This window comes from Epinephelus moara, chromosome 16, assembly GCF_006386435.1.
Source record: "Epinephelus moara isolate mb chromosome 16, YSFRI_EMoa_1.0, whole genome shotgun sequence".
Lineage (NCBI taxonomy): Eukaryota > Metazoa > Chordata > Actinopteri > Perciformes > Serranidae > Epinephelus > Epinephelus moara.
This window is the reverse complement of record NC_065521.1, coordinates 12011943-12031430: the sequence shown is the minus strand read 5'-3', so window position 1 is coordinate 12031430 and position 19488 is coordinate 12011943. Positions and strand designations below refer to the sequence as shown.

The following is a 19488-nucleotide window of genomic DNA, read 5'->3' as shown; positions in this document are numbered from 1 at the left end:
TACCTGAGATTTAAACAAAAGATGCTTGCTTGCTTGTTTTTGGTGCACTGGTATTCTGTCTATATGGAAATGAGGTAGAGATACTATATATTCTCGGTGCTTAGGCCTACATGACGTTGTATTATTTGTGTGACATTGTCTTCAGTTCAGGCTTAAAGCAGGCAGCGCTGCCTCAGGCACAGAACAAGCTTAGCCTATGAAAACTACACAGTATCCCGTGTTAAGTAATACATGCAAGTCTTGACTAGGTGTGTTTCATGCAGAGATATGGGATTACCGCAGATCATGCCCGTAGAGATGGAGCCCCTTCAGCTCCAGGTAAGAGTCTCCGTTGAATAGTGGCATGTAAGCCCCTCTCCTCTCAGCCACTGAAAAAACAAAGAGACTGTATTCATCCTCAGGTCCTGTTTTTGTTGCTGACAGAATTGAAATTCAGGGATAGTCAGTACATCTTTCAGGGGCCTGTCAGCGTTATGGAAAGAGATGGATTTGTGTTTTCATAGCCTTTGGGATTAAGACTTTCTCTTGACAGAAATTCAAACAAAAAAATTCAAAAACCCTTATGTCAGACTGATTACACAGCCCGCCACAGTGTAACAAAGAACCTTTGGAGACGTGTAGAGTTTAACACCACAGCCGGGACCCATGAAATAATGCAGCCATTGTATTTTGGCAGGCCTTTTTACAAATTCATGTCTTTGCGATGGGTCTATGTCTGGCTGTCCCGTTTCTGGCTGTCTGGAGTGATTAGGACAGGCACCGTGCCATCCTTCTAACAAGTGGCTTGACATTAAAAATCAGTCAAGTGTCACCCGGGGGTATGTGTTTATGGTGTCGTTTGCAAAAACTACCATCATTCAGAGGCAACACTAGAAGCTCACGTACACACAAACACACACAAACTAACACACATACCTATGTAGCCGGCAAGAAAAGCTTTTATTCGTAATTGGCTGGGATTAGCTGAGTTGAGTCAGGATGGGGAAGGCAGACGGAGATGAGAAAGCTAATTAGCTATTGTGCAGAAGACTGCTAATGATGATGGCACGCACCATGGAGGAGTGGGAAAAATAGTCTTGCATACGCAACAAGGATTCACGCACTAAACTGAACTCTATTAAAGTAAAAGAGCGGCTTAGAATGTTATAGAGGAGTGCAGAGGGGTTTCTCTCTTTTTCACCCTGTGTTTCAAAATGAAAACACCGCAATCAATAAGTCACCACAGGTCCAGGCATTGGAATGAGTTGCGTGACCAGGAAAACCCACATGACGTATGGGGAGTTGCCCTTGACGACCAAGAAAAGTTCGTCAAGTTGAAGTTTCCACAGCTGTCCTTTGCTAAAGGCAGAAGTAAATGCCTCAAAAAACAATACTCACGAAGCTGTTGCATCTAGTGCTCAGGTTGACGGTAAGCTCCGAGGTAATTTTGTTTGTGTTTGAGTAATGCTGCCTAATTAGCACTTGCAATAAAACCTATCAAAACAATATAGAATTAGGAAAGGCAATAACAAGGCAAGCAAAATGCACATTTTGCCAGTTATAATACTTCGTAGCTGCAATCAGAGCTCATGATCCCGCCCCCCAATCAATTAGCTCTTCAACAGAATTGCATGCAGTGTGAATCAGAGACACACACACTCTCTTTCGCTCTCTTACACATTCACGCACACATACGCACATTAAGTGGTCTCTGGCTTAATGTAGCTAAGGAGCTCAATGTTAAACATTGTTGAAATTCAAGTTCCCCCCCCTGCAGTTAGTTTTCTCAAGGACCGGCTGAGTCCAAGTGATCCTTCTTTCATCGCTAAATTGTAATGATTTACACTATCACAGCGTAAAAGCACCAAGGAAAGTAGGCCATTCAATACTATTGGAACACCCTTGAGAAAAGTCCTTGATGGTGAATATTATAGCAGCAAGCAGCACTGACGAACCCTGGCAGAATTGAAATGGAAACCATAGCTCATATGAACGTGCGCACACACTGGGTTACACACTCTTAATATTACGACTAATTCACCTTCAGGATCTGATGAGTGGGCTCTAAGCTACCTGTCTTTTTAACTGTTCTCAGCGCAGCCCTCAGAGGGTACGTCCGCCTGACTGCCGCCTTATCTGTGAGCTCCTGTCTGGGGCTGACACTCGGGCTGACTGACGCTCCCATTAATCACTGCGGGCAGAGAGGACTGATGCGATTAGTCATCTCATTGATTCCAGCGAAAAAATAGCCTTTTGGAATGGGAGATGCTCTCGCTCACACAGCATTGATTTTGGTTCACCTCAATTTATTTTAATCACCTGCTAACTGGGACTCGGGGCTTGGAAGGAGGCTATTCCCATCTGGTTTTTCTAAATTCCCCGGGGTACAAGGGTGCGTGTTTCTCTTTTGTTAGGAATGTCCCTGAGCTATAACCTGAATAAATAAATAAATGTGCATGTTAGTGTATTCTCTTTATTCCCAGTTACAGACAACTTCAGCAAACATTCATGACAGTATCTACAAAGCCAGGGAGGGAAAAAACATGGGTAGACTTCAGAATGCGACATCGCCAAAAATGCTAATGATGAACTTCAAAAGCAGCTGAGCTGTGCTCTGGTCTTTTCCCCAACCGCGTCCCGGTTCTGCCATGTGGAGCTAAGTAGCAAACACGTTTGAACACAACACCTGTGGGCGGATAAGCAGGGAGAGAGGGAGTGGAGGAAGGCTGCGGCTTCGCTGTCGCTAACACTAACAAGCGTATAGTCAAGTCAATGTGGTGAATGGCCTGACGGGGCCAATCATCTTCCTCAGTTCTGCAACCCACCATCCCTCCCATCCCCTCCCAGCCTGAAGGCTCGACCCCCCCCCTGCTTCCTTCTGCATTTGATCTCCCTGTTTGATTCAGGTTGGCTGGAAATGTCACAGAGCGGAAAGCAAAAACGAGGAAAAGAGGCAAAAATTGAGGAGGATGCTACTCTGCTGACTCCGGACCAAAACACTGGTACTCCTTGATAAGCACTAGAGACAACAACTGAGGTGTGAAGCTTAGGAGGTACACCAGAATACACAGTGTTAAGTCCAATTACCTTTCTCGCAGTGCCTCCCTTCACGTCCCATGGGACACTCGCATTTGTAGCCTCCCTCGGGCATCGCCTGGCACTGGGAGGATGGATGGCACCTGTTGGGCTCGCATGGGTCATGGACATCAGCACAAGTTGGACCTACAGTAGACACACACACACATACAAATCCCCCATGAGAAACCCACCACCATTTTCAACAATTTTCTCTTTTATTCCATTTGAGAGGAGGAGGAGACAAAAAAGCGGGGTATGCGGATTTCCTCTGTAATAGAGGTCATTTTCTAATAGGATTTGGAAATATTACACGTCCAGATTAAACAGTGGAGAGCCTCCCCACCATGCGGCCATGTTTCTGGGCCAACGCCGACTGTGGGAAAGGCTCGGGAGCGTCTGGTGGGTGATGGTTTTGCCCTCTGCCACAGCCCATCTGAATTCACCCGTCATTACTTTAGCAGTCAGAGCCTGTGGTGAGGAGAGCGCTTTAATGAACCCCATCCCCGCTGAGCTCACAGGGCTCCCCCGTTTTTTCCTCACTCACTCTTTTGGAAGCTAGCTTTTATCCTCCACTCTCACTTCTTCCCTACCACAGCTCTTTTTTCCACATCTCTTCCTTCTCTACTTTTTACTCTGACGCTCTCACCTCTCTCATTTATCTGCCTGTCCTGACATGTCCTCCCTCTAACTACAACCCTCTCCACCCATTCATCCTCTCTTCGGGCTCTCTGTGATCTGTCCCTCCCCTCGAGATGTGCAATCTTGGCCACTTTCAAAACTGACATGATGTCAAAATTAACTTGAATGCAAGTCCGCAGGCAATGGTCCAATTCTCATTATCACCATTCACTTTACGCCGTGTTGCCAAGACAACTTTGATCACAGCAATGCTTCTTCAGAGTGCAGGGTTATCTTTACTTCTTCTAAGGCTTCTCAATAACAACAAAACATAAAAGCACCTCTTATATGAAAGGCAATAATAACGTAATGTGATACTTTATTGATCCACATTTTAAATTCAAGGAACAAGGCTCTTAAAACTTGGCTGAGAGGTTGTTTCCCTAACCACGAGGCTGCCCCCGTGTGAGTACAAAATCCTTTACTATTCAAGCATGAAAGTTAACTCTGACAATTAATGTGGTTCTGGTGTGAAACTTTTCAGCAGTAGGCTGTGGTTCAACCAGCAAGGGGCACGCTTGGCTAAGCACTGATGGTGTCTGCTCGTAGCTATATTCTCTCTGAGTTGCTTGTTAGTTGGCATCTGGTGGAGGGATAAAAACGGAGGAAGGGATGTGGAAGCAGAGATAGGCCAAAGGCCAATCACTGAGCGTTTGGTGGAAGTTTTCATGTTTTCTGTAGTGCGTCAACATTTAATCTCTCGTTTCTGTGTCGGACACACAGATTTGACGGTTTTGGTGTTTACAAAATGACTTCCAGCTCTCCTGCTGGGGGCATGAGTTACACTGTCAAATTAGGCTGTCAAGCTTACTTAGGATTTGTGAGTAAGTCATGACCATAGTGAATCCCAGAAGAGAAGGCAAAGTAGACATATAAACATAATTTTAATAAGGTGTTAAAAAAAAAGTCTGACATCTTTTTTACTTATGTCCCCGCATTGGAATTAACCTCTTGACTGTCTAGAAATCCCAGTATGATCATTAGGAACCAGTGGTGGGACCAGGTCATTGTTTTACATGTCATAAGTAAGTCTCAAGTCTCTGCACATAAGTCCCAAATCAAGCTCTCACTCAAGACTGGTAAGTCCCAAGTCTGAAACTTGAAGTTATGAGTCATAAACAAGTCATAATTTCATAAATTATGACATCCAAGTAATAGCATAATACATATACACATAAGTTTTATTTATTTGTTAAATTTGTTGGAAGATGTTGTGTCTTTGATCTCCACATTTTGCATACCACAATCCATTTTTTTTTTTTAAATTACTTTTACCACTGCAGAATTTTTGTATGTGAACAACCTTATCTTTTGTATTTTTTCCAACCAACACTCAGTAATGTACCATTAGTTCTTTATATTTCTCTCCTGCAACTTGACTGGATGCTGTTGGATTGGTTCAAACAAAGTGCATCCAGGAAATTGAGAGTCAGACTGTGTTAATGTTAGTTGATTCAGGAAATGAATGGCGCACATTTTAAAAAACAGACTTTTTAATCTTTCAAAGTCAAAATCGAATTGCAAGTCTTTTTTAAAATGTTGTCAAGTCGGGTCTAAAGTTATTAAATTTGTGACTTGAGTCTGACTTGAGTCTAATCATATGATTCAAGTCCACACCTCTGTAAGGAAACTATCCTTTTATTGGCATCTTACCCCAGAATCCTTTGCTGCACTTGCAATGGAACATCTCTGCCTCCTTGACCTGGCATGCAGCACCATTCTTGCAAGGATTTGGCTGGCAGGGGTTGTTGCCACATTCACCCACGCCGCTGCCATACAGACTGTCACCCCCGTTCTCCTGTAGGTTGAGCAGCCGGTTGTTGACATCCAGCAAGCGGATGCAGCCCACCAGACCTGTGGCCACCTCTGTCCTTTCCCTCACACTTAGGAGAAAAAAAGGGGAAAGATAAAGAATGTCTTTTTTAACACAAAGTTTGACACAGCCTCTAGTTTTAATTATTACACTCCTGACCACTACTCAATAACAATGAGCTTAGTGTAAAGAATATACTATATGGTGTATGCTGTATAATACTGAGGATACATCTAATGCAACAATGTACATTAAAGTTGTAGTTGGTCACTTTTAATAAATCATATTTCTCTGCCTCATAATAGTGCTTTTACCGGCCTTACTGCACGTGAACAAAAACAACCAATCAGAGTCGAGGAGTCTCTAACATGTCTGTCAATCACTGCTTGTAAACTGCAGTCAAACTGTCAAATAGGCAGCCCTGATCAAATATGAATCAAAACTCTGTTAGTGCACTGCCTATTTCTTGTGTCAAATGTTTTCAAAAACATATTTTAGTGTGCTGTTTAGCTGTGAAATGAGAACGTTTGTCACCATGCCACCATGTTTAAAACACTTGAGCCAAAAACAGAGCACCGCCCTGAGCGAACATTCTCATTTTATAGCTAAACAGTGTGCAAAAATATGTGTCTGAAAACATCTAAGGTGAGAAATAGGCAATGCAGTTTACAAGCAGTGATTGTAGTGACTGTGTGGATGTAGTGACAGTTTCAGTAAATATGACACTAAGTTATTTTCATAAAAGTTACCAACTGCAGCTTTAACATACAAAAAGGGATGAGGTGAGGTCGAAGAAATTTCCAAGATTCCAAAATCTCATTAACTGGTTAATCATAGAGCTACCTATGATCTACTTACAGTATACATTTATAACTCTCAAATAGAGTTCTATACTGGATGATCTAAAATTCACCTTAAGAAATATTTTAACCATCAATTATTGTAAATCCAAGACATTAATTTTGTTTAGGTTTCATTTATATTTAAGAGAAGCCACAGTTAACTGACTTTCTGTATGATTTTCTTCCTGACTTGAAAGTTATCACAACGTGTAACTGTACATAGATGGTCTTACTCCTGCTTAATTTCCTCAGGCACTCCCCCGATGAACAGGTGGGTGTCGAGGTTAAGGCCGTCTGTGCCGCGTGGACTCTCGCCCTCGATGTGTGGCTCGTTGTCCACGCTGAGCATTGCATTGCGGCGGTTGCGTGTCACCACCAACTGATGCCAGCGGCCCTGATTGACTTTAACTTTGCTGATCACTGTGCCTGTGCCTGAACCTGTGTTGAACCTGAGAAGAAGACAAACAAAGCATATTCATCCAGTCAACTTTGTCCAACAATCACATTACATCTGCGGCACACTTCATATTAGTTTACAGCACTCCAGGGGCTTATTTTCCACCCAATATGTTTGCTCGTTATCGTGCAGCGCCTAATGACGAGCAGATATCTGCTCATATTGTTTAACAAGACGGAGAGGGATGAAAGAAAAAAGGTACAGGATTTCCCATTTGGGATTCCAAACTATGTGACTGGAATGATGCAGTTACTCACTTAAAAAATGTCTTCACACCCTCTTTTTTAATTAAACCTTTTATCTAATGAGGTTTTGTTGCAGAAAAGGCCATATCATCACAGAAAAGAACCATCGTGTATGTGCACCCACACATACGGTAGTATTAGCACAACCTGAGAGCAATTATCTGCCACAAATAATTAGTTCTTCTCCCCACGTCTTGGATTTGCAGAGCTGTGGGTGGTAATCTCACAGCTGTATTTCTGGAATTGAGGCAGAGCTCCATTTGAAAGCACAAGTGAGTAATGATCTCCTTTACTTTGCTATTGATTTCTCTCTGAATAGAGAAATCTAACCTGGCCAGGTTGGGAGGAACTGAAAAGGGCTTGGAGGGGTCAGGGTGAAACATAAGACCCAAAAGATAAGGAAAGCGGATAGTGTTTGAAATAATAGGTCCAATGCAGACACGCCGCAGAATCTCTAATTAGTCCATTCAGGTCTCCTCTGAGAATGCTGCCTCACCCCCAAATTATTTTTTATGCATACAATGCTGCTGTGGGGCAACGATGAATACTGAGTGTTTTTACAGGTTTCTGGCAGGAAAATGGTCCAATTTAAACAAATTGGATGAACCTTTTTGGTTACTGTCAGTCTACTGCTGGCCTTAAAAAAACATTTTGTTTAAACCCTGTTACACCTAGAACCTAAAGGGGCACTGCAGCAATTTAACAAATCACAGTGACTTTAATAGTCACAAGGAGTGAGCCTCGCTCTGAGGCTACAAATGTTAAACTGAGGGCATGCAGATTGAATTGGATCCAGTATAACATACAAAATAATAATATGTAGTTTGTAGTTAAGTAAATTAACTACATGACCCAAAGCAGTTAACTACTGAAAACGCTACTGAGATTTGAATGTGGTTAATCTGCCACCTGACAACTGCAAACTGTAGTTAAACAAGTAATTACAGCACATGTAGTTAATTACTCCCCAACACTGTTTCATAAGTACTATATGTGGCCTCTATCCTACTGTAAAATGTTGAGTCACATGCATCTATGAGCCATTACTGGATGCATTTCCAGAGGTCACTGATCCCATCTGTGAATATAAACAGTATATAAACCTTCATTCCTAATGTATGTGTTTACAAACTACATATGAAATAGCAAATTTGGACATCCTGCACATATTTCTGTACATATGTTCCCACCATCTGTAAACATGATCACGTGATTGGCTTATCTACGAGTTTGAACACATTTCTGTTAGCGTGCCTTTGTAGCCTTAGCCTTCAAATCTGTCAAGAAGCTTTTGTGTCTTTTTTTTTTTTTTTTTTTTTTTTTTTACATTTTCTGGCAGTGGTGTTTTCAACATGTTTACTTGCTGTAATTATTTGCCTCATTATCTTCAGTGCTCTGTATTTGTTTTATTCTTATCTACATCCTCTCTCAGCTGCTGCTGCAATGACCCCGTTTTCCCACAGGGCATCATTTAAGTTTCATCAGATTTAATCAAATAAAAGCAAGAGAATCACCTGCTTCCCCTCCTGAGTCTCACAGTACTCACCTGAGCTCCACCTTGCCGTTAACCAGAGCCAGAGAGATGAAGTCCTTCTTGCCTTCCTGGCCATTGTAGAGCAGGATGCCTGTCATCTCGGATGCTCTGAACTCCATGGCGATGCGGACCGTGTGATAGGCGCTCATGGTTTGGAAAGCCAAATATGATTGGCCCCCAAATGATGGGATGAAGTACCTGATCACTGTGGGGGAACGAAGACAACAAGCCAATCTTGTCATTACTAAATGATTTGCTTTATCGTGGCGTAATAGGCGTTTAATGTGCATAATTAAGTGTGCGCGGAGGTGGTGTGTCACTGGCTCTTGATGACAGAGAAATAAGCCTTTCTGTCAGATTATTTGAGGAATGGCGTTTTTCCAAAATGCTTGACGAGTTTATCAAAAGGAGAAGGTCGAGAAAGAGGAGGAGCTGAGCTTTACAGCCACCCTCAACTCACACACATTCAAGTACTTGCGCACACACACACACACACACACACACAGGAAAACCTTTGTTTTTCCGCCACTCGACAATTATGATTATTATCATCCATTTTCTCCCCAGGCTCCTTTTCTCTCCGTCCATCTGTCTTTCTGTCCGTCTCTCTGAGGAGAATGGCAGCTGATGAGCTCCCTCTTTTCTAATGACTTGATTGATTCGGGGGAGGCTGGATGCGTGCAGTTTGTGTGTGAGCGTGCGTGTATGTGTGACTTCATTTAGCCACTCTAACTCAAAGACACACACTGATTCTCACCAGCTAATCCCCATCAAAGCAATTAGTGTCAATTATCTTAAGATGCAGCTGCGTGAGGTTGCTCCTCATCCCCCAAAAGTCCCAAAGTAGGGTAAGAGGGAGGAAACAAAAGAGTTGTGCTTCTCAAGAACTTCTGCTTGATTTATGATTTTCTCCGTGGTGCTGATTGGATTCTGTGTTGCAATTGGTGAACGGCTCAGCGGTTGCTTACTTCGGAAGTGCTGAACCTGTCTGAATCACTTGAGATGAGGTTGAAGCGCAGGAGGACAGATGTTGTGTCTGACTCGATCACACATAAACTCTTTGTTCTCAAGTTTTTGAAAAATCTTGTGTAAAACTGACGCCCTGTCTAGAGCTCTGATTGCTGTTGTCTCATTGAGCTAAATATGACCCAATAAATCCACATCTGTGACCACATAACAGCGCATTTACATATTCCAGCACTAACTGAAAGTCATTATTCACACTGCTACTCACGGTGTCACTTTGCAGCCACTTTGTGAAGCTACAATTAGACAAACCTACTGCTTAACAGAAGGAATATATGTCCTTTTTTTCTTTACAATAAGAGTTTCATTAAATAAACCTTTAATATTTGATTTTTTTTTATCATAATGGTGTGTTTCTGCTACTTTATAAATATATTAAAGCACTTGAGGATGTGGTTAGCAGTGATTATGGAACAGCTAAAAGGGATGATTGGCACAATGGAAAGTGGAGTGCCTCAAACCCTCTTAGTTCCCACAAAATCACTGTAAACGTCAGCCTTTGGTGGTTTCTTTGTAATTGCTAATTGCAATAGTACAAAATTATAAGGAAAGTCTGTTCCAGCTCATTTTCTTAGATGAGTTTGAAATAAGCTCAGACTTTGAAACTTTTGAGAGTGATAACAAATATAAGAGAGGGAAATACTTCCTAATGTATGAGGAGAAAGAGAAAGCTGGCTCACCCTTCTCACACACGGAGCCTCCTCGCCCAGCGGGGCACTTGCAGCTGAAGTCGTTGCCGTCATCCTCGCAGGTGCCCCCATGGAGGCAGGGGTGGGAGCTGCAGGGCTTCTGGGCCTTGTGGTGAAGCTTGCCCCGAACATGGGCTATGGTGGTAGCTGGAGGCAGCGCGGTCGTGGTAGTGGTGGTGGTGGTGGTGGTGGTACGTCTGCCATTGTAAGGTCTGCGGGTGACATACGGGGTGGTTGGCGGAGGCCTGGTGGTGGTGGTGGTGGTGGGTGGTGGTGGTGTGGTGACCGGCGCGGAGGTTGTGGTCGTACGTCTGCCATTGTAAGGCCTGCGGGTGACGTATGGGGTAGTTTGCGGAGGCCTGGTGGTGGTGGTGGGAGCAGCTGTGGTGACCGATGCCGTGGTGGTGGTAGTAGTGGTGAAGACGGGAATGGAGGAGAGGCCTGTCAACGGTGCCGGAGAGAACAATGGAAATTAGACAAAGAAAAAGAGACGTTAAAGTATGTTGAGCCTGCGGTCCTGAGATTTCCTGCTCAAGACCCGTAAAACCTTTGATAAATCACCTCATGAATAACTTAAAACCCCTTTTCATTTTATTAATCCCCACACACTCCTGTTAAGTCCATACTGTATTACCATAATTGGTGAAGCGAATATTCTCGTCCTCTGGCTTCTTCACGGCAATGCTGGTCTCTTTAGAGGCCTTCAGCTGTTTAAGCAGGGCTCCTTCGATGTCCTCCACTGTGTATCTTGTATCTACGATAAACAAGAGGTACAACCACTTAAGACAAGGCCTCTGAGGAGTGCTCCAAAGCAAATACAAGACTCTTGCTTCTTTAGCGGAACAATGAATATATCAGACTGCCCTGTGTATGACAGGTGGAGGATCTCCAGGGACCACTTGTCCTCCACCCGCCGCTTGTCCGGCTTTTTTCCAGATGAATCGCTCTCATAACGTTCGCTACAGATGTTCGCTTTACAGGCCATGGAGGAGCAACGCTTAACTTTGCCCCGTACAAAGGGTATGAAGGACACTGAACGACCGTCATAAAAAAGGGGGGGAAATAAATGGTGGGGGGTGGGATTTTGTATGGTACAAAAGGACCTTAAAGGCCCAGTTGTGGCGTCAACCTGAAAATCAGGTTATGGTCGTCAAAACTTCAGAAGGAAATATCCATGATTAATAAAAGTTTCAAGGAGGAGGGGGTGCGGGTGGGGTGAGGGGTAATCAAAGTTAATTCCATAAGTTTGACTTTTTCTGAAATGGTTTTCAGTCGATGCACCTAAATAATGTGACAATCAGCCACTTTGTTGACATGCAGGCTGCAGTGACCTTGGCCGTAACAGCTAGAAAAAAAAACACTTTGCAAGACAGCTAAGCAGCTAACAGTTTGTTACTTACAGCTTCCAGGTAATTTGCCAAACTCATTGTAGATTTGTGATATATGCCACTTTCCTTTAGTATATGTGGCACACTTTGAAACTATTCCAGACGCCTGACATTTTCAGCATCTTGCTAGCATATCACATGTGCTCAAACTGTCAGTTGAGTAAGTCAGAGTCATAAAGCTAAGTTCAAGTACCCTAGATTGAGATGAACTAACATAATCAAAATGAACCAAAAATGAACCACTCAAATACTGATTTGGTCGCCTATTACCATGGCAACAATCAAAGCTTCGATGCTTCGAAGCATTCCGATCAGCACTGGCATCGACCATATCCTTTTGAACTTAACTCATATACATACAAGACTGTCTTAATAATTAAGAAAGTCAGCAGTTTGTGAGTGTAGGAGTTAATAAGCCTGGGATTACAGCACTCATGATGTAAACAAACCCTCAACAGATTGAAAAAACATTAGTAACAGTTGTTGTTGAGTGTTGGTCACTGTGTTAAGAATCCTGTCAATCAATTAGAGAGCAGGTTTCATTCCTGTTACGGGTTTTTTGGGCACACTTCTATATTTACTAAAATCACAAATTGTACCTTTAACTGTACAGGTGACACATAGAGGCACGGTCATTTAGGGAACTTTTCCTGGCTCTGACGAACAACAAATACCACTGTGAACATCTAGGTTGTGGTTTTTTTAACATTAGGGCCAGTTGTTGCAAGCATGGGATTTAGTTGGCACTGAAAAGAAATTTAAAAAAAAAAAAAAAAGATACAAATGGGGAAAAACATTCAGTGCCTTGCAATGTTATGAGCCAAATAAAAAATAAGTGGAAAGCACTGAGAGAGTGCATATCTCTGCCAAGGATGCACAATCCTCTTTATTTGTTATTGTAATAATAGAAAAGTTCTTAACCTGCATCCCGATCTGAAAGAGAATACACATAACAATAAAATAAGAATGACTTTTTTTTTTTTTTTAGAAAAACTTAAATCAACTTTATGCTTTTTATGAGGCAGAATTGAACAAAATTTCAAATAGATGACTCATGGCCATTTAAATGAGTTTTGTGGCTGTAGTGCCACCTGCTGTAGAGGCAACATGCCATTTGTGTTTGCAGGGTCACTCAGAGTGGTTATCTGCAGGTACAATTTGGTTGTTATTGCTGTTCTTTCAGGAATGGAATAGTCAAAATATTATTCAAAAATGTTATGCACTTAATTTAGTGAGCACTGAATGAATTGTGTAGGAGGAGTAATAAAAAATCCCGAATAGAGTGCCAGACCAAGGAATCCAGGAGAGAACAAATTTAGCCTCTCTGCCTTACAGTCCAAGAGTTACCAGTGAAAGTGTTAAGTGCTTTAAAAATGGTGATATGGTCACTTATGCTGCATAAAAAAAATAATTAGGTCTTCATTGGCCGGTGGCCTAACTTTTATCCCAATTTCATTTATTTCAAGCAAGTAATTTTTGTCTTGGTTGCTGAAAGACAAAGGGAACAAACCCAGCACATATCCCTCTCTATAGGCTACTATACTTGACCATCTTTTTCATGGTATACTTGACCATCTTTTTTTTTTTAAAAAACCTTTTACTCTATATTAAAATCTCTCACCTGGTTTGAAGTGGGCCTCCACAAAGGCCAGGATGGAGTTGCTGGGTGCCAGGCTCCGGACACGGACGCTCATAAAGTCTTTGCGCACCTCTGACTTCCTGAACAACTCATTGAGCTGAGGTAGAGAGAGACAGAGAGACAGAGAGAAGGAGGGAGGAGGGAATGGACAGAGGGAAGAGATGATAAATGAGGCTGGTAATGAGCTCCATGCTATCATAGCAGCGAGTCCAATTCCAGAAGACTGTACTCTATCTCCAAGGAAGAAAGACTGCCTCTCAAATTGGGGTGCAGAGAAGAAACCTATCGGGTGTGGGTGCACAAATTGACATTTAGCTGCAGCCGTGGCATTAATTATAGAGACAAGTTTTCGGGAGGAGCTAAGATAAATGTCGTGCAACCCTGACATGTGCTCCTGATTGGTTTTGCTTCTGATGCCCCCCCCTCGCCTGTGTGCAACTTGCAACAGCCAGAAGAACTCCATAAGGAGGTTTGACTAAAATGTTTTTAAAGCCAACGGGGATATTACAGCAGTAAGACTGAAGCTGCCTGAAGCCAAAAAATCTGGGCCAATATTTTATCTAAAAATTGGAGCATTTTCATGCTAGAACTTAAAAAAAGTTACACATACAGTCAGTGTTTCCCTCATTATTCTGTTCTTGACTGCATGCTGGTGGATTATTCCTATTCACACACTCGAAAGCAACAAGAGACAAGAGGAAAATCCTCCCGCCTCGTCCTCATTTCAGCTGCTGGTTACAATTGCAGGAGCCACTGGGCCTTCTAACCCACTTTACTGGAGGATCCTCTGAGTGGCCACTTCCACTGTTTCCACTGAGCACTCCTCCACACGCCCCATCTGCATCTCACCGATTTTTACCAAAGCCAATCATTGTCCACAAAATGATGTTTTTAAATAAGATTTCCCCATTATGTGAGACTTCTATGAAAGAGACATATTCAGCCCGAACTGTTGAGTTTTGTGATGGAAACGAATAGTCATTTTGCTTACTCTAATCATTTCATACTGTTTCAGTCCAGATTAATAAAGTCACTTATTTCTTGGTTCATTCGTTTTTGTCAGCTGCCGCATCAACATTGCTTTGCCTACTTTTCCTTTTAAAGGTACAATGTGTAGGATTTAATGGTATGTAGTGGTGAGGTTCTCTTGTGTGCCAGCAACGTACTGTAGGAACTACAGTGACTGATGCTAAAATGCAAATGGCCCTATCTAGAGCCATTCTTTACTTTGTCATTCTGGGCTACTTCAGGAGCAACATGGCAAACTCAGTGGAGGAGGCCCTGCTGCGTATGTACAGGGTTCCTTCACATTTTCCATTTCAACATGTCATACTTTTCCAGACTCAAATTTTAAAATCTCACAATAGATAGTTTGGACCATATTTGAAATCTAAGTACAAATAGCTTGATGTTTATTGCCTAACTAAATAGTTTTACAATCCAACTGTTGACATGTATGTTGCATTCTGACTATGCATGCTGTTATGTTGCCAAAGAAGTGCCAGAAAAATGTAGCTACACACTGTAGCTCATATAAATCAATTCATACCAAACCCAGACAAGTTTCTCTGCCAAAAAGGAATACCTATACTTGTACTATCTTTTTTAAGTCTTTTATAAATATGCACTTACAATGAGTTGAAAAAAGTTAAATAATTTAATTTTCCTGCATCTTTATTTACTGTGTTAATGGAATGATCATATCGCAGAAAAGATAGTCTGCTTACTTTTCTGACAAATACATCACTGCATAACTCACAAATGTTCAGATAAGCTTAACATTTGGTTATCTGTGATGCTATGTATATATGCAATTCAAAGATATTGCTGCATTGTCTTTTTCAAGCTAATTTAGTCAGAGATGTCTGGATTTGATTCAGTTACAAGGCACTTGGGGCAGAGCTGTTTTGCATGCTGTGACGTACAGCTCTGCATAGAGGCAGCTCTGCGTAGGAGTGTGTGTTAAGTCACACGTCATACTTCTTGCTATGCTTTTGACAATATCAAGCGTGCTCTGGCCCACACTCTCTCACACAGAGGGAAACATTTCGGCTGTGCCAGCTGCCTGCTCCCAACAACATGAAAAACTTTGCTCGTATGATCAATTTATTTTAGAGATTCTGAATTTTATCTTTTAGAAAGCACAATTGGGGCGACAGTCTGGAAACAAAAATATGTTTTTCAATACTTATCCTGTCTTGGAAATTACTCAAATCAAATTCCACACTTTTCTGTAATGTGTAGAAGCTCTGTTTGTAGATATAAATGGCTCATTCTAAGGAAACAAAACATAATGACTCTTAGTTTTATATGATTATACACTGATAAAAACATAGGTATGAATATTATATACCATGTCTGCCAATATACCCCACCCCAAAAAACTAAGATACTGTATATTATGACGTTTTCAGATCCTGGCAAGGTGAGCTCGGATGCAAACAGCTGCTGATTTGATCAGCGAGGCTGACTCAAGTCAGCTTGAGGACTCAGATTATTCCCTTCATGTGCTGAACGTCTCTAATTTGTGGGTTGAGGTGTGACGGCAAAGTAGACGGGTCAAAAATAAAATCCTCTAAAGCTGGCTTAGGGATGGAAATGATGGACAAACTCTCCTGTGGACACTCTGACCTAGAAACCTCCCGATGGCTCTTTCCTCTCCTCTTCTTTCTCTTATATATATCCTAATTTATTTACTAATTGTAACAGGTTGCTGTGGCTTGATTCCTTGTGTGTGCATGCTATATATCTGTGTGAGCACTTTGTGTGTGTTTGCCCGTGTGTGTGTGTGTGTGTGTGTGTGTGCTTGGTGTGAGTGTTTGGAGATGAAGAGGGGGTGGTTGCTATCAAGTGGCACACCAGGCTTCAGAGACACATGGGCTTGGAGTGTAACAAGCGCACACACGCACAAATCGCTGTGAGGTAGTAGATTAGGTCCCAGTGGGGGCTAGTGACACCAATTCAACAGCTGGTAGATGTGTACTGTGTACACAGACACAGACACACACACACACACGTCCCCGTTTCATCAGAGGAGCAAGGCCCTGGCTTGACAACAGAGACATTTGTTCAAAGGTCTGAGCTCGACAGAGAAAACGGACAGCGGAGAAATTCGAGCAGTGTGAACTGCCCGGGCCAAACTGTGATTACTGTACAGGCTCTACGCCTGCCTCGGCCTTGGCTGGTGAACAGCAACTAGCATCTTGTCCAGAAACTTATGAGACTCATATCCAAAATAAGACCTGATTTTTTCAAAATATTTGAAAAAATCCTAATTAATCTCACATGAGATGCTGCTTTCTGTTGCTGTGAAGTGTTTGGCAAGCGATTGACAAATTAGTCTTTGCACAAGTCTGCAGAGAGCTGTTAGTTTTTTTCTTTATAGTTCTCTTATTAAACTTGAAGCGTTTCTGGAAGCCTTGTGTTGTGTCTATGCTAACTCAGCCCTAAAGCTTTAATGCTGTGCTTGAAATTAAAAGCCCCAGCCCAAGTTCTGTGAAAATTCTTAATTAGCCGGCAGTATATGTGAGGAAGTTTTGATGTTAATGTTTGTGAAAAATAATTATTGAACCACCATGATGGACTGCTATCTCGTGAAGAGTCTTGTTTCATTCTGATCCACCTACGTGGGTCAAATGACTGGTATTCGGGCGCTATATTCCTTTCTAACCTGATGTAACAGTTTGCCAATATTGCCCTTTTATTAAAAATCAAATATCAGCAAGGCTATGTTGTCTTCCTCTGATATGATGTATGTTCCTCTCTGACTGCAGGCGGTAAATATGTTTTTTATCATTGTTATTTTTCTATCAGATCACCGACCAGAGAAATCACTCCAGCCCAGTGTGACACAATATTACTCAGCAGCTTCAGGGTTGTCAAATCTGTAAAACCTGCGATGAAACCTGGCTGCCTGAAGGAGGTCAAGAAATTTGATTAGTCTGGCTCTTGGTGAAGAGTTTTAGTGTCTTACGATGCTTTGAATGTTGTTTTTTCACACTTGACATGAAGATTGATGGGAATATTTAAAGCTAGACTATGTTATGTTTGCTGAACAGGATGTGGAGACCATCACTTGATTCAGTTGCTTTAAAGCAGGATTAAAAACAGCAGAGGTGAAGATCTATGTTCTCTGTGGGTTCATCACAAGTGATACCTTACACTTCACACAGTCATTTGATCCATAGCTAATGTACAAAATATTGATTAGTGCAGCTTTAAAGACATTATCATTATAGGACCTTGGAACACAAGCAGGAGACAGTAAACATGTGTCCTGGTGAGGCAGCTGTGTTTTACTTGAAATTAAATGTTAAACTGTGACATGCTAAAATGAAGTGTAACAATAGCGCAAGCAGAGTAGAGTACAATTTCCTCCAGGGTGATGATCACCTTTGTGTTTGTGTCACAAAATTTCGTGGCAAAATTTCGTACAGTGGCTATATCGGGATACGCTGCGATTTATCACCTTTTTTCAACTGCTAATTATGTCCCTCAACATCTGTTTTATCTAATAATCTAAAGTTTCAGTCATTTCATCTCACCTCAGTCATTTTTATTGCAGCAAACTGTATCTATTGGACTGAAAAAGCAATTGATTTTATTATTCCAGTAGGCTACCAAAGCCTAGCCGCCATAAGCTACTGGTTACCAAGTAAAGCTGTAGCAGCAAAATCTCTCAGGGGCAAATTCACATATAATGGATTGCGGCTGCTGATAACATCATGAATCGCACAACACTTGCAACCACAACTGCCTCTTCTGATTCACAGAAGATTATTGCGCTAACGATATTATACAGTGCAAATACCCCCATAAAGTTTTGCAGCCGAGTGCAATTTGTCCCCTTTTTGTGTCTGACTGCAATTATCCATCCATTTAGCAAAGTCTATGTGTTGCCTTTGCACCAAGAACACATTAGGCAGAACAATGGTAAAGAGAAAAATAAAAAGTGATATTTTCAGACAGCAAGCTGAAGGTCCTGAACGACGGGGTGCAGAGGTACTGCTCATAACTTCAGGCAAGGAATTTAGACATCACAGAAAGAAACTGTATATGGGATTGAATATATCTTAGTGCCATTGGTGTTTTCAAATGCACACCTTCACCCTGCACAGGAAGATGGAATGATCCTCGCTTTACTTACCACCAACTAGCTGAAGATGTTAATAATTCCACTGTAACTGTGTGGCTGGTGGCGCTGATCTTTGTGACTTGGACAGCTTTTGCAACTAAGCTCATTTGCATAGAAAGGGGCCAATGTTGCGCCAAATGGATGCACATTACCTCATTTAAATATGTGCAAATAGTGCAGGAGCACCAGAAGCTATTTGCTTGGCAGCGCAGTTAGGAGGGATTTTGACCATTTGCAAGTGCTGTGAGGATTACACAGTTTCATTTGGTCTTATTTGTGCAGGTGTAGCGAAAGCCGCGCTATCCTTTAGTGAATTCATCGGTCAGTATCCAAAATCATGTGATTTATTGTGGATGAATTCTTTAGACAGTTTCATGGTCTCACTTTGATAGTCAATGCAAACAAATTGATGTGGGCAAAAATTATTTAAGTAGATTTAGCCAACAAATATCATTATTGTTACTTGAGCTATATTTCCAACACTACACTTACAGCACTCTCTATGCTACGGGCCGTCTCTCCAAACAGCTCCGACTTGGGGTCCTCCATCTCGGGGGTGTAGAAAATCTCCTGGCCCTCAACCTGGTCCAAGTGCAGGAAACCGCTGAACCTCATGGTGGCTGCAAGGAGAGGAGGCGAGGAAAGAAGATACTGTAACATCATAGCTCAAAACCTTCCTCTATCACTCAGTTCCCGCTGCCTTCACACAGTGCTTGTTTTGGGGGTGGTGCCAGTTTTTGGGTTAGTGATGGATCGTGTGTTCTTGTGTGTTTGGAGTTGGGGAGGGCGTAGTGGTGGTGGAGGTTGTGGTGGTGAAAGAGGTGGACTGTGAGATATGAGAGAAGGAAGGAAGGAACAAAGAAGGAGGGAAGGTGGAAAAACGGGCCAGTTTTACCAGACTGAGACTCATCCCAAAAGCTGGCCGAGGCATGGAGGGCTGGGTAAAGAGACAACAAGTTAGACAGACACACAAATACATAAAGGAA

General features: G+C 42.2%; 1 protein-coding gene across 2 annotated transcripts in view; it reads right to left on the bottom strand.

Moving 5' to 3' along the window:
- agrn (agrin) overlaps positions 1 to 19488 on the bottom strand; it is a 304408-nt gene that overhangs the window by 22797 nt on the left and 262123 nt on the right. For both annotated transcript variants that reach the window (XM_050066361.1, XM_050066362.1), the window contains 9 exons: positions 18995 to 19122; positions 13351 to 13465; positions 10976 to 11095; positions 10333 to 10782; positions 8639 to 8831; positions 6624 to 6839; positions 5389 to 5618; positions 3067 to 3201; positions 278 to 368 (listed from right to left, as the gene is read on the bottom strand). In XM_050066361.1, the coding sequence (XP_049922318.1) occupies positions 278 to 368; positions 3067 to 3201; positions 5389 to 5618; positions 6624 to 6839; positions 8639 to 8831; positions 10333 to 10782; positions 10976 to 11095; positions 13351 to 13465; positions 18995 to 19122 (1678 nt within the window). The remainder of the gene's footprint in view (positions 1 to 277; positions 369 to 3066; positions 3202 to 5388; positions 5619 to 6623; positions 6840 to 8638; positions 8832 to 10332; positions 10783 to 10975; positions 11096 to 13350; positions 13466 to 18994; positions 19123 to 19488) is intronic.